Source organism: Xyrauchen texanus, chromosome 9, assembly GCF_025860055.1.
Source record: "Xyrauchen texanus isolate HMW12.3.18 chromosome 9, RBS_HiC_50CHRs, whole genome shotgun sequence".
Lineage (NCBI taxonomy): Eukaryota > Metazoa > Chordata > Actinopteri > Cypriniformes > Catostomidae > Xyrauchen > Xyrauchen texanus.
Genome location: NC_068284.1, coordinates 11454231 through 11474994, shown reverse-complemented (window position 1 = coordinate 11474994; position 20764 = coordinate 11454231). Strand labels below are relative to the sequence as shown.

The 20764-nt window shown below is 41.9% G+C and overlaps 1 protein-coding gene across 1 annotated transcript; it reads right to left on the bottom strand.

Moving 5' to 3' along the window:
- Positions 1-190: 190 nt before the first annotated feature.
- Positions 191-19539, bottom strand: LOC127649448 (UDP-N-acetylglucosamine transporter-like). The gene is made up of 8 exons (XM_052134540.1): positions 19388-19539; positions 16410-16590; positions 15989-16143; positions 15522-15644; positions 12923-13097; positions 11170-11288; positions 10932-11065; positions 191-680 (listed from the first exon to the last, which is right to left on the bottom strand). Exons 1-8 carry the CDS (start codon positions 19397-19399, stop codon positions 590-592), a joined length of 990 nt encoding a protein of 329 aa, XP_051990500.1. The 5' UTR covers positions 19400-19539; the 3' UTR covers positions 191-589.
- Positions 19540-20764: the final 1225 nt, after the last annotated feature.

Below are 20764 nucleotides of genomic sequence, written 5' to 3'. Positions count from 1 at the left end.
CACTGGGTGTCTGTGTCATTTCTTTCTTCCCTCAGCTGAGCCGTATCGAGACGGGGATTGCAGATCAACCAAATAAATTAAATACATTGAATGACAAAATTATCTAACAGAATATAAACAATCAATTTAGAATATATCAGTATAATGGCAAACAAAATAAATATGCAGACTGTAAGATTTGTTGTGTTCATGAGGCTCTGCCACAGAAACTTCTTTATTTTATGCAACAACAAAAAAAATATTTGTCTTTAAATGTCCTCAACTGAGAGTAACATAAGTGATCTCTGCAATCTCTGTCTTAAAGGATATTAGAGCTATACAATAATAGAATGCTTATTATTGGACCCATGTAGCATAACAAATAGAGGTTCCTGTGTTCAAAAAACAATAAGTTTCAACCAAGTTTCAAGTTTTAGTTGGATGTTGTCCTCAATTCTGCTCCTTAAACACCTGGTTCATTTGCTAAATTCCAATAGCATCCTCATAGTTTCCACTTGTCCACTTGTCCTGGACTGCACCTGAAGGAGAGCATCTTAAGAGACACTCTGTGGGACTGTTTTAGATTATTTACCATCTCAAAGCCAGCCTTCTATACTTTACTAGGGTTGATTGCAGGAGTGCTCTCATAACTATAAAGAAACGTAGCACTGATAACCATCAGAGCACCCAGGAAGAACACACTGCAAAAGAGAATATCATAAGGAGAAAATCTTTGAGAAAATCATAAGCGGATGTGTCACCCCTTATAACATATTAATCATCAACAAATGGACAGTTCTTAAACTTCTGTATTATATCCAATCCTAATTATGTAATTACAACGACCAACCCTAAATTACTTTAACCATGGACTTTATTTACAATTTGACTTTGATAACAGTGTACATTCTGGTTGTATCACTCAGTTTTGGTGACCTATGACCAGTGTTGCGTAAATTACTCAAAATAAGTAATACACTACAAATTACAACTTTAAAATGTAATCAGATGACTTAACTGATTAATTCATCTAAAAAAATGACATTACTAAATGTTTCACTTTCCTAGAAGTTTTAGTTCCCTGTCTGTCGCTCACTTCGACGTTGTGTCACTAGGGGTCTCTCTTGAGAGCCTTTTGCATCTCTGATCTATGAGAAAAGGCCAATGAGAAATTGGAAGACATCATTTGCATGTCCCGCCCCCGTACATACGGTTATAAAGGGAGGGAAATGCGTCTGTTTCATTCAGAAATTTTCTTCGGAGACGACTGGTTGTGTATGCAGCCAGCTGCAAGTCACACACTGTTCCTATTGCTGTTGGATCTATCAGTGCATATCAGTGGCTTTCTCCTTCTCTGCACGGCAGTGCAGCTTTGCCACTGGGTGCTTCGACAGCGCAGTTAAAAGAGTTAATTCTCTAAAAGAGTTATTTTCTCTAAAAGAGCATATACACTGCTGGCGTTGAATGTCCTTTTCAGGACGCGTCTTTATAAAGATGCCCTTTCGCCCCTGTGTAGTTCCTGGATGCAGGAGTAGAGTGCTCTCCGCTCCTGACGGCCACAGGTGCTGTCTCGTGTGGCTGGGCAGCGATCACACAAGGCAGCATTTGTGGATGGCTCACGTTCTCATTGCGAGAACATGACCATGGCAACGTTGTGGTCTCGGCTTTCCTTCCTCAGAAGGAACTCCACTCCAGCCGCCCGCCTGAGTCGCTCCTTCTTCCAACCAGATTGAGGACAACCCAGCTGGCAATGGAGGCGATTTGGGGACGGCAAGCAGATGCAGTTTTGCCGGGTACGTCCCTGCGAACCACACGCCCCCCGACACGCTTTTTGACTTCCGTCCGGGCTCGAGGTAACAGCGGCTTGCCTCACGGCCAGCCTGCCTATCCTCTTGAGCCGGGTGAGCTCGCCACTGTATCGGAGAGTGGTCCGGCGTCTGACGCGGATGACTCGGCTGGGCTGCCGCCTTCAGTCCAGCACGCCCAGTCTGAGGCCTATGCCCAGATGTCTGACATGCTTGCCCGGGCCGCCGTTAGAGTGGGGCTGGACTGGAAACCTCCGTCCTCCCCACAGTGGCTTGATGATTAGTTCCTCGGGTCTGCGCACCGCTTACAGACCCCCCCGGTTCTTTTCTTCCCGGAAGTGCATGATGAGCTGACGAGATCGTGATGAACACCCTTCTCCACCCATCACCGTGCCTCTCGCTCATCCGCTCTCACTACCCTTGACAGCGGAGCTGCCCTCAGGTACACGGCGGTCCCCCAGGTGGACAGATCAGTTGCGATCCAACTGTGCCCCGAGAATGCCGCCACCTGGCGGGGTCACCCTGTGCTCCCCTCCAAGGCCTGTAAGCCTACAGCGCCACAGCGCGGTCACTCGGGCAGGCAATGGCCGAGAATTGTGGTTCAGAAATGACATCTGTGGCTGAACATGGTCGAGATGCGCGAAGTGGACAAAACGCATCTCCCAGTTCAGCCTTTTCAGCAACACTGTAGAGGACTTCGCCCAGCAGTTCTCAGTGGTGAAAAAGCACAGGGCATCCCCCTGTGGCACCTAAGAAACACAGGGCTCCACCTCAACCCGGGCCCAGCTCTCAGCCCCAGCATCGAGCACCCTGCAGAAGGCTCACGCTCCCTGTCTCACGAACCCCTTTGAGGACTCGGAAGGCTCCCAAGCGTTCCTGAGACAGACGACCCAGGGACCAAATGTTTGCTCCGGAGCTGGTAAGCAGAGCACTCCATTCCCCGGTGGAGGGCCGGGAGGAGAATTTTCAGTTAAGTTTACTTACTTTGCCGCACTCCCTTCGGGTTACAGTAGCCACATTCTCAATAAAAGAGCAATTCCTTTTGTCTCTGGGTCACCTGGTCCGCAAATACCGTTCTCATGGTACTCTGCCACATACCTCAACAGTCCCGGCACATTGGACGCAGGCCTCTTGCCTCCAGCCCCACGACTGCTGTCCCCCGGCTGGCCGGTTCTGACGAGTCTAGAGGACGCCTCCGTAGGACCTCCTCCTCACTAACCCGCCTCCCGCCGGGTGTGTGGAGCAAGGTAAGTGCTTTGAGACTTCTTTCAGCACCAGAGGCGCATTACCTATTCCACCCCACTGCGAAGCCCCGACGGGTATGTCAAAATTGACGCATGGCTTCCCAATCCGTCACGCTGGCTGGCCAGGACCATTCGCCTTGGTTATGCAATTCAGTTTGCCAGCCCCCCCACGGGGGGCGTACGCTTTACCGCAGTACACGGCGAAGATGCCAAATCCCTGCGTGAGGAAATCGCGACTCTCTTATTCAAGAACCCGACAGAGCCTGTCCCTCCAACAGAGATGAAGAAGGGTTTCAACAGCCCTTACTTCTACGTACCCAAGAAAGGCGGCTGCTTACGACCGATCTTGGACTTGCTTTGCACACAATCCCGTTCAAAATGTTCCCGTTCAAAGACACATTCTAACTTGCGTCCAGCATCTAGATTGGTTCGCAGCCGTAGACCTGAAGGATGCGCACTTCCACGTCTTAATATTGCCTCGACATCGACCCTTTCTGCGGTTCGCGTTCGACAGCCAGGCATATCAGTACAAGGTCCTCCCCTTCGGAATGTCCCTGTCCCCTCGCCATCTCTTTTCTCTGCATGGAGTTAGACTCAGTCTCAATGTTAGCGCAGTCAGTGCTGAAATGCCTCAATGCGTTCAGGCCGGGCACGGCGGTTCCCTTAAAACATTTCCAGAGGCTCCTGGGGCATATGGCATCCTCTGGGGTTGATGCATATGAGACCGCTTCAGCACTGGCTCCAGACTCGAGTCCCGGGACGAGCATGGCGCCGCGGCATGCACCGTGTGTTCATCACCCCCACCTGCCGCCAAACTTTCAAACCCTGGACAGACCTCTGCTTTCTACGGACAGCAGTCCCATTGCAGCAGGTATCCCGATGCATCCTGGTCACCACAGATGCCTACAAATTGGGTTTAGGCGCTGTGTTCAATGGGCATGCAGCCGCGGGCCATTGGAAAGGGGCCCCGCTGCACTGGCATATCAACTGCCTAGAGTTGTTAGCTGTACTTTTTGCCCTGCGGAGATTTCTCCAGCTAATTCAGGGCAAACACGTCTTGATCCAATCAGACAGCACCACCACGGTAGCGTACATAAATCACCACGCCGGCGTACGCTCCCGTCACATGTCACAGCTCGCCCGTCGTCTCCTCCTTTGGAGCCAGCAGTGACTCAAGTCGCAATTCACATCCCGGGCAACCTCAACGTGGTAGCGGACATGCTATCACGACAATGCTTCACCCCCCAGTCGGTCCAGCTGATTTGGGAACGATTCAGCAAGGCCCAGGTAGACCTGTTTGCCTCCCGAGAAATCTCCCACTGCCCGCTCTGGTACGCCCGAACGGAGGCTCCCCTCGGGGCAGACATGCTGGCTCACAGCTGGCCTGCGGGGTTGCACAAGTACGAATTTCCCCCAGGAGCTGTGCAAGGTCAGGGAGGACGGGGAACAAGTCATTCTAGTGGCTCCCTATAGGCCCACTTGGACTTGGTTCTCGGATCTCGTACTCCTCGCGACAGCCCCTCCCTGGCAAATCCCCCTGAGGAAGGACCTTCTTTCTCAGGACGGGGCACGCTCTAGCATCTGCACCCAGACCTTTGGAACCTCCACGTCTGGCACCTGGACAGGATGCGGAAGATCTAGCTGATCTACCATCTGCTGTCATAGACACAATCAACTAAGCCAGAGACCCTTCTACCAGGCAACTTTACACCCTGAAGTGGCACTTGTGTGCAAATTGGTGTTCTTCCCGGGCTGAAGACCCACAGAGGTGTGCAGTTATGTCAGTGCTTTCATTCCTGCAGGAGAGGTTGGAAGGGGGCTGTCCCCCTCCACCTTGAAGGTGTATGTAGCTACTATCGTGGCCCACCACGACACAGTAGATGGCAAGTCTTTGGGTAAGCACAACTTAATTATCAGGTTCCTAAGAGGCACCCGGAGGTTAAATCCCTGCTCCCCTCCTGGGAGCCTGTTCCCCTCCTGGGATCTCTCAGTGGTCCTCTTGGGCCTTCAGAGACCCCCCTTCGAGCCGCTAGAATCAGTCGGACTCAGGGCCCTCTCCTTGAAGACGGCCCTCCTGATCGCGCTCGCCTCCATCAAATGGGTCGGGGACCTGCAAGTGTTCTCTGTCAGTGACACCTGCCTGGAGTTCGGTCCGGCAGACACTCACGTGATCCTATGACCGCGACCGGGCTATGTGCCCAAGGTTCCCACCACTCCCTTCAAGGACCAGGTAGTGAACCTGCAAGCACTGCCCAAGGAGGAGGCAGGCCCAGCCCCTTCGTTGCTGTGTCCGGTACGTGCTTTGCATATCTACTTGGACCACACGCAGAGCTTTAGATGTTCTGAACAGCTCTTTGTCTGCTTTGTTGGACAGAATAAAGGGAACGCTGTCTCCAAACAGAGGCTTTCCCACTGGGTAGTGGATGTCATTACGTTGGCCTATCGCACCCAAGCCGTGCATGAATATAAAATGTAATGTGTTACATAGCTTTTTTTACCCCAAATTAATTTGATTACAGTGACTTTGTAATCGCACACGCCCAGCACTTCCCATGACATTTCTCTTTTAAAACATGTGGCAACCCGGTTACATCAGAACGGCTGAACGTGATAGGGTAAGAAGGTTGATGCAAAAGTGTCATATAACAGTTACAATCAGTATTTGATTTCCCAACAGAGTTAAAATTTTAAGGGTGATGAAGATAAAGACAGATAAAGACTTAGAAGAAACCTACTTCTCCTTATACCATGTGGTCAAAAAAATGCTTATGTCACTCACCTAAATATGAGGTCAATGATCAAACTGTTATTTTTAAAGTAGAAAATGTCAAAAATCTTCTATAGAATTTAAGAATATTTTAAATATTTTAATTTCAATACAAGCTGCTTTTAGGTGGCTTTTTTATTATTAGTATAACCCATTAAAATTAAATAGTAAATGGAACATGCAAATTACCTGATATTCTGATGTTAAAAAAACATTTAAAATTAAATACAAAAAATTACATTTATTTGACATTACAGTCTAAAAAGTAAAAGGAATATTCCAGGTTCAGTAAAAGTGAATCTCAATTGACAGCATTTGTGGCATAATGTTGATTACCACAAGAAATGATTTCGAATCATCCCTCCTTTTCTTTAAAAATAAATAAATAAATCTAGGTTACTTTGAGTCATTTACAATGAAAGTGAATGGCGACAATCTTTGGAGGGTTTAAAGACATAAATATGAAGCTTATAATTTTATAAAAGCACTTACATTAATTCTTCTGTTAAACCTAGTGTATTATTTGAGCTGCAAAGTTGTTTAAATTGTAATTTTTAAAGTCATTTTAGGGTTTGTTGGCATCATCATGGCAACAAAGTTGTAAAATTGGCTATAACTTTACACAGAAAAGGTTAGTAAGCGACTGTATCACACTAAAATCATATAAACACGCATATTGTTAACATCTTGTGGCTATACCTTTGAAACAGTGAGTATCAGTGAGAACAGTGAGTATCTGATTGGCCCCCATTCACTTCTATTGTAAGTGCCTCACTGTAGACCAGATTTGTCCTTTTCTTTTTTCAGTTATCATTTTCTATTGTTTCATAGACATATAACAAAGACAAAACACAACATATATACACTGAATCAACTTCCAGGGAGGGGCTCTCTCAGGTGGAAGCAACCAATGAGCCAAATGTCTGAGACCGAATGCATAATAATAAAACAAAATATTGGGTAGGCCTAGCCCACCATTGTCAGTCAGCCTATGCAGCTTATTAAAATGTATTCTAGTACGCTTACCATTCCAAATGAAGGACTACGCTATGCTATCAAATCGCTTGAAAAAAGAGAGGGGGACATCTACAGGGAGAGACTGTAGCAGGTAGTTACATTTTGGATTACAATTCATTTTAATAACATTAAACTTCTGAGCTCTGTCCTCTCCACTCCTGCAGATGGCACCAACATTCCTAACCTTGTTCAGTACACTGCTCATTAACTCTCGTTCCCTTCACCTGCTTCTAGAAGTTTGTTCTTTATTATGCCTTTTGACCCTTGTGTCTATTTTGTTTCTCTGTTTTGTAGAAGCTTGTCTTTCCATGTTTATTTGTTCTTTGTGGGGGAGTTAGCTCAGTAGTAAACATCTTACACCTTACCCCTGGGCACTGTAGACACGGGTTCGATCCCCGCCAAAGGTAGCCTCATTATACCAGAGTAAAATAATCTGAAATTAATCCATTTGTTTGTGTCCACTAACGGGTGTCTATAAAATAACTTAATCCATCCAATAAAAGTATTCCCGAATCCATATATTTCCAAAATTTTAAAAAGATAATCCCATTCTAACATATCAAAGGCCTTATCGGTGTCAAGTGAAATGGCAGCAAACGGAGTCTGATCATTCTCCACTGACCACATGATACTGATGAAACACCTAATGTTATCAGAAGAGCTGCGGCCCCGAATAAACCCCACCTAATCTATATGTATAAGAGATGTCATAACTTTTAACATAACTTTACTTTTTTACCAGAATTTTTGACAATATTTTTACATCTAGCTAGATCAGAGAAACTGCATGGTAATTCTTACACACTAGCTTAAGATCTAAAAAATTCTGCGGCAACACCATCTGGCCACAGAACCTTGCCTGTAGGCAAGGTCTTAATTACCTCGCCAAGCTCTTCCAAGGTAATCTCAGAATCATGAGAATTGTTTTGCACAGTCGTCAGTTTAGGGAGTTCTAATGGTTCCACAAAGTTACTAATATCTTCATAATTAGACAAAATGTGGAACTATAAAGATCATGATATAATTCTTAAAAAGCATTATTATCAATGGCCAGGGTAAAAATTTCACCACCAGCAGGTTTCACTGAGGGAATGGTAGAAAAAGACTCTCTCTGCTTTAAAAGCTAATCAAAAGCATCCCTGCTTTATCCCCTGACTCAAAGTATGACTGTCTTGCCCTGAATAGCCAAAACTCCACATTCCATGACAAAAGAGTATTATATCTGTATTTCAATTGGGTCAATTCTCTGAGGTTATCAGATTACATTTAGCGATTCAGCTCTGCCTCTGCACTTTTATTATTCCCTTTTAATATAACTGTATGATCCAACCCCTAAGAACCACCTTAAGAACCTCCCAAGTCACGCCCACAGAGGATACTGAGGACCAGTGGGTCACCATTGATCTCAGCCTTTAACATATGATGGAATTCAGGATTTTGCAAAAGGGATACATTAAAGCGTCAACTATATGATTTATTTTTGTAGCAACCTCTCTAAACTCACCAGGGCATGATCTGAAACGAAGATGTTTCCGATTGAGCAATCAGATGAAATGAGAGACTTAAATATAAAAAAAAATCTATTCTAGAATAAATCTTATGGACTGATGAAAAGAATGTATAGTTCCTACCAGATGGGTTCAAATGTCTCCAATATCTGTAAAACCAAGACTTTTACACATCCTGTGAAGCATCACTGTTGCCCTAGTGGGCTTACACACTTTTGCTTCACTATGATAAAGGATGTATTCCATCAATAGATGAAAGTCTCCTCCCAATATTATATCATGGGGGATGCCAGCAGCTTGCAACATCCCTTCAAGATCTACAAAAAAGCCCTGATCATCAGTGTTAGGTGTGTAAATATTAGCCAAAATCAACCTTTGCCACTGATTCTTCCAAATTTATCTTTAGTCTGTTTGAGACATTTTAATTGAAGATGCTTACTTATCACTGTAATGACTCCACTGCTCTTAATTGAGCCAGCACTACAGAAAACATGTCCACCCCATATCTTCCCAAAATTTTCAGCTTCCTGTGGGGAAAGATGTGTTTCTTGAAGAAACACTATATCGTATTTCTTACATTTAAGAAAAGAAATAACCTTCCTTCTTTTTATGGGGTACCCCAACCCATTCATCCACGTGGAGAGAGACAATCCACTCATATAAACATTTGACATATTAGAAAAAACAGATTGCATGTCAAAAATAAAATTATAATGACCACATTCCAACATTTCACAAAACAAAATCCAACCAGGCAGAACCAGCACAAAAAGAAACAAAAAAGGCACCCAGTTTCCTCGGACGGTCAAGTGAATATTCAGTGAGTCAGGCCCACTTGGCTGCAACGTGAGTACCACAAAATAACTCACTCACTCCATTGACTTTATGAAGGACAATGCTTGCTGGGGACATGTAAATACTTTGTGGCCATCCTTGTGGCATCTATTCTCAATTTGGCCAGGAACATCAGTGCAAAAGCGACCTTCCGTTGATGTAAGAGTTTCTTGCATTCCTTGAATCGATCACGTTTCACTCTTGTCGAATTTGCAAAACAAGAAAATAATGTGATTCTTCCAAGAAAGCCTTCCTTAACTCCTTGCCTCGCGTAACACAAGATCTTTATCGGATGATCTCAGAAATTTGGCCTGAATTGATCACGCCCTGTCTCCCTCAGCAGATCGCCAAGCCAGAACTCTATGAGCTTGCTCGATTTCCAGTTTTTGGCCTGTTGTGTTGAGCAGATTCTGAAAGAGCCCGTCCAGGAATTCCACCATATTCTGACCCACTCCAGATAATCTATCTAAATGTCAGTGATCGATCGACGTATTACAGGAAGCTCCTCCAAATCAGTTATGACCTTCATCAGCATTGCCGACACGTTCATCAATTGTCGGCAAATTTCCTTCAACTCACCGGCCAAATCAACAACCGGGCTTGCGACCTGCTGCTCAGGGGCTTAAACTTGACCACATAAGTGTCTTTTAATATCTCCAGAGCCCAAGGATTTTTCATTCTTTTACATAATGTCTTCCTAGAACAGTTAAGAATCAGGGTGTATCGAATCTCACCGGTTTATGACACAAAAACTATTAAAACTAGAAAAGTGCGCAGAGCTCGCCGTTCACACGTCCGAACCTCGCATGGTGCCACGCAACTCCCAGATTTTTGCTTTATTGATGAAAAATAGGGACATGTTGAAATTAACAATTTTGTGTTAATCAACATTATGCCACAATGCTGTCGATTGAGATTCACTTTTATTGAACCCAGAATATTCCTTTAAGCAAAGTAAGACACGCATATTGTATGTTTTAACAGGATTTTAGTTTACTACTGGATTATGGGATTCATCAGATTACAGGGTTTACCAGTGTTATATCATCATGATGAAGTTGTAAAATTAAATATAAATTTAAACAAATACATTTAGTAAGTGGTTTTATCACACTTAAATCATGCTAACATGTATAATGTTTACATCTTGAGGCTATTCTTTTGAAACTGTGTGTATTTTAAAGTTTATGAACTGGCCACATTCACTTCCATTGTAAGTGCCTTTCTGTAACAGCGATTTTTTTAAAAGATGAAGTATGTCATTTATGTAATTCCACTGAATGGAATTGCAAAAATAAACATTGTTTTCTGAATATGACCTCCACCTGCCGTTGGTCAAACAAAGAGATGTTTCTTGGGGCAGGTCTAATCGGGTTGCTCAAAACAAACAGAGGAATTTTTATAGCACCACAAAGACACAGTGTTTACAGATTTAAGAAAATTAACCTATGAATGGCTTACTTATAATTGTCTCTGCATACTAAGATGGGATAGGAGAAAGTAATATAACACTGAAAAAGTTACATTCATCAGCTTTAAATGTAGGAGGGATGAGTGGAAATAATTTGTTGTGCTAATCAACATTATGCCACAAATGCTGTCGATTGAGCTTAACTTGTAATGAACCTGGAATATTCCTTTAAGCCAATCAAATAAAGTGACTAAATGAATTATTATGTTAATTATATCAGTAGTAAGTAATGGGAGCAAAGTTTCCTCCAAATGACCTAAGTATAATCAGTCAAATTTTGGAACAACTATATAATTTATACAATACCTGGTAGGGTCAAAATCCTGCAACCAGAAATAGGAAATCATGGTGGAAAGAATGATTGAGATGGATGTGGCAAAGCCTTTCAGGATGTTATCTGCATACTTGATCACAGCTGCAATGACCAACCCACCCAAAGCCTGCAAAATGTGTTTAACACACAAAATATATAACAAGCCATGTGACATGCAGGTGTTTGTTGGTTTTGTAGCATTCTGAACAGTAAATATCAATGACAATTCACCTGAAGAGCCACCACCGTCCACGTTAGAATATTGTACCCTTGAAAGAGTCCATTCTGCCGCACCCTTTCACCATCATAGACCCACACTCCTACAAGCCCAAACATGAGTCCAAACATACCTGAAAATAAAGAGGGAACCTGTAGGGTGAGTGAGCAAGACAGAGACACATGCACACACACAAACAGACACAAACACAAAGAAACAAACTTCAACAGAAACTTGTGAACAATAGCCTTTTTTCCTTTTGTTAAGGGATTAATTATAAAACTAAATTTTTTAATGGTGTTGGTCTGTGCAAAAGTCTGTTTCATGATGCAAGTATCCCGTGGGTGGTTTTGACACCCACGTGGAGTTTCAGGGTGGTTGCTTGATCAAGATATCACTACATATTGTTTGGGATGTACATATTGCAAATATTTGCCCTTTAGTGCAAGTCTCTGTATTTGCCCATTTTACTGTCTGCAAGGCAAACATTGTAAGTCCAATTACTTCAGAATATGCTGTTTGTTCAATGCTTGAAAAATATAATATGATATAATTACTGTAAAATATACACCTATAATAAATAATTAGGGTTGGGAATCGGTTAAAATATCTACATATTGATTGCTTGTTCTCACTGATTAATCGCAATTAATCATGGTACATTACAGATTTATTTAATACTTCGTCTCAAAGAACTTGCAAGAAATTGGTTAGTCATCATTTATTTGAATCATTTAATTATGTTCAAATTTGCTGATAGAGTTAATTGATCCATTTTTACAGGTTTAAATCTTTGATATAAGTATAATGTATGTTTACATGCCATAAAATCAGTGGACATGCTGTAATAAAGAAGTTGGGGAAAATCTTCTGCTGTTTTCCAGTGGACATTTTAAATATAATTCATATCAAGCTTTATTGAGAAGATAAACTTACGTGTGCATTACCAGTGCATTATTAGACACTATATATACAGATATAAAACAAATTAAATGTTGAAGTTTCATTTTATTAAGTTTTAAATCTTAAAACTATTATTTTCTCTAGCTTTTATTCTATTTCATGTACACACACTCTTGCGCAGTTTTGGTTTTGATGCTGGTTCAGTGAGTGAGCATTTTCAGCGATGCAAAGAGATTTCTCCCACACCTGGCTCTCCGCTTACTGGTGAAGTCTCTATTCTCTGTACAGTAAATCTGCTGCTGTGTTTATTAAGCCCGGGACATGCAATGTGTGTGATGAATAAGCGAGCATTGCTCTACACAATCAGCTTCTGTGCTAGAATGTGCAGTTGTGCTGAGCATTTCCCTCCTGGAAATTAATATATGCTCATTTTAGCCACAGGAAGAGGGGAAAATTATTTGTTGAAATTTCAGGAACTTAAAAAACAGATACTGAATTAATTGCATTTTTTTAAATGCGTTTAACGGTTAAATATTAATCGGAGAAATTAACTAGTTAAATTTCCCAGCCCTAATAATAATATTAATTAACAATATAATTAGGTCTTTAATGTGTAAATGTAGTGCGATTAAAAAATAACGCATTAAAAACAATAATACAATTAATCATGCCCCTTGACTGTAATTAGGAATTTTCCTACCATTGGAGCAATTCAAGCTTGAAGTACAACCTTTATGTTTTTATGAGTCTCAGTAGGCAGGGAGCAGTAAGCACAACTCCAGCTACAGACAATGTGCAGCTACACAAACAACAAACCAAACCACAGCAGACAATACAAGCTATGTTTATTGAAACAATTCTGACCTAGCTGGATGTTACGGACCCAAACACTCTGTTTGGTCTCTTTGAGGATCTTTTCGAAATAGATGCCAGCAAATCCACTGGAGAAGCAGGCCACCAGCACAGCCAGCAGCCCCATAAACTGAGAGCTTGCAGTCACATCCTTCTGCTCGGTGCCTGATGAAGTGTCACTTGGCCACTGTCCAGTCAAGTCAAACACAAAACACAGACATACAGTGTCACACAGCATCATACAGTGAGACTAGGGCTCTGTTCCACAATCTAGTGAGGTACGCTCCCAACACAAAAGCTCCTCAGTCGCCTACCAACTCCAGGCCGGGTACGCATAGCGACCGGGGAGCAGAGGGAACTCTGCCCAAGGGAGACGCGGGTCCACCGACAGGGGGACCATACCGCAGAAAATACATCACAGGAGGTATCGGAGTAATCAGTACCTGTGGAGCACCTGTTCCAGTACAGGCAACTCGGTGCCTGTAGTGGGTCTGGCTGTGAACTCTGCTGAATTCAGAACCAGAGGGCTAGGGAGGAAGGACATCCAGGGTCCATGACTTGTGGACTTGACTGAGGGAGTAGACTGCACATCTTCACCTCAGGAGAGGGGAAATGCACTAAGCGCAAGTGATACAACCAGCCAGCAGTTCCGTATTACCAAATTCTACGTGTTCAGACCTGACCAAACACAGGACGAGACCGGCTCAACCTGGAGATTGTAAAATCTCACGAAGGTATTGGGTGTTGCTCAGCCCTCTGCTCTGCAGATGTCTGCTAGAGAGGTTCCATTGGCCAGTGCCCATGAGGATGCCACACTCCTTGTAGAGTGTGCTCGAACCTGCAAGTGGGCGGGCACAGCCTGGTTCTGGTAGGCCAACGCAATGGTTCCCTTTCTGCTGTCCACCCAAGCAGGCAAAGAGCAGCTCAGAGCATCTAAATCTCTGCAAGTGATCCAAATAGGTCCGCAAAGCACGCACCGGACACAGCAACGCTAAGGCTGGGTCTGCCTCCTCCCGGGGCAGTGCTTGCAGGTTCACTACCTGATCCTTGAAAGGGGTCGTAGGAACCTTGGGCACGTAGCCCGGTGGGGTCTCAGGATGACATGAGAATCTGCCGGACCAAACTCCAGGCAAGTGTTGCTGACAGAGAATGCTTGCAGGTCCCCAAGCATACCACCGCACCACCTCCATATGTGGCTGGTAAGCCAATGTGACGTATTTGCCACATGTTAACCTCCCCTTCTGGGCAGGATGTGGTCTCCGCGGGGTCTTTACATAGGTAAAAAATACCTTTCCCGATGCGTGTTATAGCGTTAGATGGCCCCAGCCGCATCTAACACTCTATGGAGAGATAAAATATATATAGAGAAAAGGCAGCAGCTGGCGCGGCCTGCTCACATGCTAGTTATGTCGCTTCCCCCCATCAGGGATGTGGGGAACTAGATGAGGTCTATTGGGGCGTTGGGGAAGGTTACGTGCTGTCTGATGCACCTGCTTTTTTTGCATGCAGCAGTCTGCTTGCACCTGCATCAGCAGTCCACGTAATACGGTTCAGTGTTGTGGCGTTTTTAGATAGGGACCCCTAGTGTCACTACATCAACACAACGTCGAGTGAGAGACAGAAGTGGAATGCCTTGGTTACTATTGTAACCTCCGTTCCCTGATGGAGGGAACAAGATGTTGTGCCTCTTGCCACAACATTGTACTAGCCGCTGAAATGGCTGGGACCTTACTCCTGGCTCCTCAGCTCAAAACCTGTCTGAACAGATTCATGCTTCCCTCCTTTTATATGCAAATTCTGTACGCCAATTCTCACTGGCCTTTTCTCAAATATAAGAGGTAACTGAGGCTCTCAAGGGAGATCGCTAGTGTCACAACATTGATACAGTGTCTCGTTCCCTCCATCAGGGAATGGAGGTTACGACAGTAACCAAGACGTTTTCAGTACGTTTTGGCCTTCCATCCACACGAGACAGTGTTTTTGACAGCAAGTTTTTGTAAAACGCTCTCTCAAGTGGATACATTTGAAAATGCTGTCTTCATGTTGTAGTGTGGACAGGGAAGATGGAGATATCTGAAAACGATGATGTATTTGTTGACATGTGACACAGTGATGTGATCCATTCAAATCAAAACACCCAAGATGGTGGCCCATGTTGTAGCAGCGTTGTTGTGCCTGCAGTTTACATTGATAGCATTGTTAAAGATAAATGTTACTTCGTACAACCTTCACATTGCATTCCTTCAAAGGAAACTCAGAATCACTGTCTGGTGATAGAACACGAGGACAATTGCATTTTAGACCGTACACGGAACGGCGGTTTTTCGCATGCACAGTAAGGGGATTTAAGAGTTTTCATAAGTTGTGAACAAGCAACTTTTGGAAAATGCTTGAAAAAGACAGTGTGGACAGAGAGCATTTCAAAAATGCCATTTTCAAATGTATCTGGATTAATGTGGACAAAGCCTAAATTTTCTTAATGAAAACTAAAACAAATTAAAACATTTGTATTGATTGAAATAAAAATAAATTGTATTATTATTATATAAGATTTTAATATTGTTAAATAAAATAAATCATTCAAAGCAGTTCTAGTGTATACTATCTTTACCTGGACAAGTGCAATGCCAAATGTCAGAATGACTAGAGAGAGCCACTGGTAAATGCCGAGTCTTTTACCCAACATGGACACAGAGAACAGGGCTGTAGTGAGAATTTTCAGCTGATATGTAACCTGGGAAATGCAAGAAACATTTAAATGAGGTATAAAACACCAAGAAACAATAACATACTGTATATAATTCATGAGTAGGCCCGCAAGGAGTGTAGGCCCATAGAATTCCAAATGATTCTGCATATTTCCCAGAATTGTAATGCCTTTCCTTCACAAACTTTGACACACCCCTTAGGGGCACTGTTAAATGCTGATGGCTAGGGGTTTGTTTAAAATCATGCATAATCAAGCTTATGGGTTCGTTCACGTGTGGCCCCAAACAAACTCCCTACTTCTCCCACCAAAAAGTTTGAACAATCAGAAAGCTTTTGAAATGGCCCTCTTCTAGATTTGAGCTTTCTCACCTGATAAGTGGCTGCATCTAGATTTGACAGAGCCACGTAAAGCAGGTTGTTCTGCAGCGTGTAGATGCCTGAAGGGATTGCCAACTTTAGTGTCAGCTGAGGCATGTTCACTATTTCCTCCTTCAACACCTGATTCAAGCTACAGACTCTGAAATCTATGAGCCACATGTAACACTGAACATTAGAATGACAACAGAGAGACACCAATACATTCTAGTGCCTCTTCTGAATGTTTGGTGAAAAAATTATCAATATACTGTAAAAAAAAAAAAAAAGAGATAGCAGGGGGCACACCCCAATTAAACTCAGATTGCAGCACGTTTTATTATCACATTTGTTTGTGCGCATCAAATTCAGCTTAAATAACTGCAAACTGAAACATCAATATAGAAACTTCAGAAATCGGGTAGTGTAAACTCACTGTGATCTTTTAAGACGAGCAGTATGCATGTAAAAATCTTCAGAACTTCAGCAGACACAACGGCAGAGGACGGCAGGTAGCGTGGCCCCTCTGAATGCAGAGTTCGCGAATAACGCATTGTCAGCACCAATAAGGTGGTCTGCAGTACCAACACCCCCAGAGAAACATACTTCAGCGACACCTAGATGGATGACATGGGAACACTTGACTCTTCAGCTGATAAAGAGACAGGGGCCAGGGACGAGAGTCCCTGTTTAGACTGAGAGAGAGAGAGAGTAAAGGAAGGTGATTAACAGCCACAGATTATAAAGCATGTTTAAGCATAACAATAGCAGTTTACGGGAAAAGTTTTATGTTAAGCACATTTTGCTTTGCGGTGACACTCAAATATGCATTTATTATAAGCAAGTAGATGTAAAGTATTGTTTAATTACATATTATATTATATATTTAAAATGAAAGATATGGATTATAATTTAGCTGTTAGTTATTAGGTTAAACATAAAAAAAAATTACATTAAAATTACATAGACTGAAAAAATAGCAAGACTAGTCAAATTTACTTGAGGATGTATCTTACAGATAACCAGTATTGAGTAATCCAATTACAATGTAATTAGTTACTAGAAAAAAGTATTGTAATGCATTCCATTTTAAATTCTTGTAATCAGATTAAAGTTACTGAATTTTAATTAATTTAATTACTTTAAAATCCATTATAGGATTATGCTTATTTCTGTTTTTTTCACTCTCTCCCCTTTTCTCCCCAATTTGGATTGCCCAATTCCCAATGTGCTCTATGTCCTCGTAGTGGCATAGTGACGCCTCAATCTGGGTGGCGGAGGACGAATCTCAGTTGCCTCCAAGTCTGAGACTGTCAACCCTCACATCTTATCATGTGGCCTGTTGAGCACGTTACCGCAGAGACAGCGCGTGTGGAGACTTCACGCTATTCTTCGTGGCATCCACGCACAACTCACCAGACGCCCCACCGAGTGCGAGAACCACATTATAGCGACCACGAGGAGGTTACCCCATGTGACTCTACCCTCTCTAGGAACTGGGCCAATTTGGTTGCTTAGGAGACCTGGCTGGAGTAACTCAGCACACCCTGGGATTCAAACTCATGACTCCAGGTGTGATAGTCAGCATCAATACTCGCTGAACTACCCAGGCCCCTCGGTTTATGCTTATTTCTAATATATTATAATGTAGAATACATGAATTATGGCCCTGTAACGAGTCATTGTGAAGGAGAAATGTGAGGTGCTGAGTGTAAGACTTGTGTGTTTCAATGAACAGGGAAGAAATATAGACATTATTTTGAATTTGAGCATAAAATATGTGTTTTAAAAAAGTAATTAGTAATGTGTTTACTTTTTCAATGAAGTAATTAGTCGAGTAATCTGGTTAAAATTTTAGAGAAATATTTAGTCATTTGTAGTGGATTACTATTTTTAAATAACTTACCTAACACTGCAAATAACAAACAATTATAAATAATACTTACAAGCAAAAGCATAAACTTCTACATGTTTGAATTAAGTACAAATGTAGAATTTACTTAATATTTTCAAGTTCACCTGACATGAACCGTTTTTTTTCCACATCAAGATTTTAAATAAAGATTTTAAATATGGGTTGATGATTAAAGAAAAAGAAAGTTTCCAATACAAAGGATAAATCTTTTAAAAATCTAGTTTAAATCCATGAGCATAGTTCATAGTTCATTGTAAAATATTTTCTTGAATACGAATGAATTGAGAATGAAGCGACAGGTAGGACTCATTTACGGCATTAACACCAGCCTACATAGATACTTTTATTCTGTTTCTAGCTCGCAAAAATTGCATCGATTAATTAAAATAAGTTATTTATAAGGACTATAGTGGATAAAAAAGTAATAAGTGGAAGGAGGGGAACATGGGGCATTCCAATTGAAGAGGATTATGGACAACATCAAAAAGAACATTCAAGGAGGAGAATTAAAGAATATTAGGAGATTAAAATAAAACAATAAATGGAGAAAGAGTGGGAAGTCTCTCAAGTTTCATCTTGAGTTTCAAGATGATAAACTTCCGGAAAAGGTCAAAATAGGATATATGAGCTACCCAGTTAGAGCATATGTTCCACATCCATACAGAGGTATGGACATATAGCTGCTGTCTGTAAAGGAAAACAAGATGTGTGTGGGGGTGCATAGATAAGAGGAATGTGGTGAAAATGTGAAGTTGAAGTGTTGTAATTGTGGGGATCACTGTGTAATATACGGGGGTTTCGAGTAATTCAAAGGACTCCCATTAGTCTAACAGTACTATGGTCAACAATTCCTCAGTGGTTGTTACCACAACCTACTGTAGATATGACACTGTTAGAAAAGGAAAACAAGGATCAGGAGTCTAAATCAAATGGCAAAAAACATAGCAAATGCAGGATAATTATTATAGATGGGATAGGATTATATATATTCAGATCCATCAAAAAATATAGAAAGCAAAGTAGGTGTGGCATTCACGGTTCTGGATTTCAATATTCAGGTTAATAAAAGAATCTCAGATCATATTTCAGTGTTACTGGAGTAATGGTAGCAATCTTAAAGGCTTTACCTTGGGTTGAGGAAAAAAGACCATTGAGGGTCCTTATGCGAAATGCGTTAATACAGAGTGAAGAATTTACATCACTACTCATCCCTATCACTATTAGTGTTCACAATCTTTCAAACCATCAGAGAGCATTAGACATTGCTGAGAGATACTGTTAGATTACTAACACCTCAAGGGAGACAAGACATAACAAGAATCATGTCAACGTTTCATTGATTCTCTGTTCCATGCCTATTACAAATGAAACCAATCGCCTTTACTGTGAGAAACTGCACAGTCGTGTATGCACTCTCACATTAAACAATGAGAACCCTCACTACTTTATAATAACCTCTTCCCACCACTGACATTTTTACAGATGAATAATCCACTTACCGCTGTAAACATCACCAGAACAGTGTAATTGCTGTGTGCAAGTGTATGAGTTGTATTCTGTCAATTAGACCACCTATATCTCAGAAGACACCCATTCAGCTGAAAGAACTGTAAGAAATCATGCATCAGTTGCACAGACTATCACATGAGCCACTCCCACAGAAACTTTACCGGATGGAAGGAGGATGTCATTTGGTGTTGTAATCCTATCTGATCAAGACAAAATGCACTTACAAAGCAAAAGACTATTTACACAACGCCAGCCACTCAAATCTGCATGCTTCTGCAAATGGTGCCTGAAGGTATTTTACTAATAGAGGAGAACATTTTAATCTGACAGCTTTACATCAAAGCAAATATGACTTAATACGGTGCAAATAAAAAGTGTGTGAGTGTGATACGGAAAGACGAGAGAGAGTAAAATGAGTGCAAGTTGGTCAGAGGTGGGATGTAGAGCACACTTGGAGCACACAGGCTGTCTTATGCAGCAATGGGGTGCTGTTGAGGGGGGTTAACTACACAATTCTCCTCTGTGTACGAGCAGAACTCAACAGCTCCTGTCTATTGAGATGGCACTCACCACCCTCCACCAACTAGGTCCAAAAAAAGAAAATAATTAGTAGCTAATTCTAATTCTCCCATCGTTAACTTTATCCCAGATGTGTATAACTTTTTACTTCTGCTGAACACAAACAAAGATTTTTAGAAGAATATCTCAGCACTGTAGGTCCATACAATTCAAGTGAATGGTGACCAGAACTTTGATGCTCAGAAAAAAATCACATAAAGGCAGCATAAATGTAATTCCTAAGACTCTATATTAAATCTATATTTGCAGAGCAATGTGATTGTTGTTGATTAGAAACAAATACATATTTAAGTAATTTTTTTCCTATAAATTCTCCTCCCTGCCCAGTGGGTGGCGATATGCACGAAGAATACGAATCGCCAAAAACAAAAGAAGAAGAATGTGTTAGAAAAATGGAGATTGTTAGTAAAAAAAGGACTTAAATATTGATCTGTTTCTCACCCACACCTATCATATTGCTTTTGAAGACATGGATTAAACCACTGGAGTCTTCTGGATTACTTTGATAACTTTGACACTCGCTTGCTGTTTTTGAGAAGTTGTTTTGCAAAATGGAAATGGAAACTTATATGACTTTGAGTTTATTATATTTACAAATAATAATAAATCAGTAAAATGTAAGTTATGAGATGGGGTTAAAAGTCTCTCAAGCACATTCAATCTCAGAAGGAATCTGTCAAAGCACCTGACACCCCACACAAAACTATGAGTTTATGAAACGTTTTATACAAGGTTTGGATTTGGGCTCTTTTCAGATGCAACTCTGTACCATTTTTCAAATGTCTTTT

What these genes read in the sequence shown, in the direction of transcription:
- LOC127649448 (XM_052134540.1), bottom strand. An exon ending in GCTCGTCTTAAAAGATCACA is followed by an intron (nt 16,144 to 16,409) that starts GTGAGTTTACAC and finishes TGTGGCTCATAG; the next exon opens with ATTTCAGAGTCTGTAGCTTG. An exon ending in TAGATGCAGCCACTTATCAG is followed by an intron (nt 15,645 to 15,988) that starts GTGAGAAAGCTC and finishes TGCATTTCCCAG; the next exon opens with GTTACATATCAGCTGAAAAT.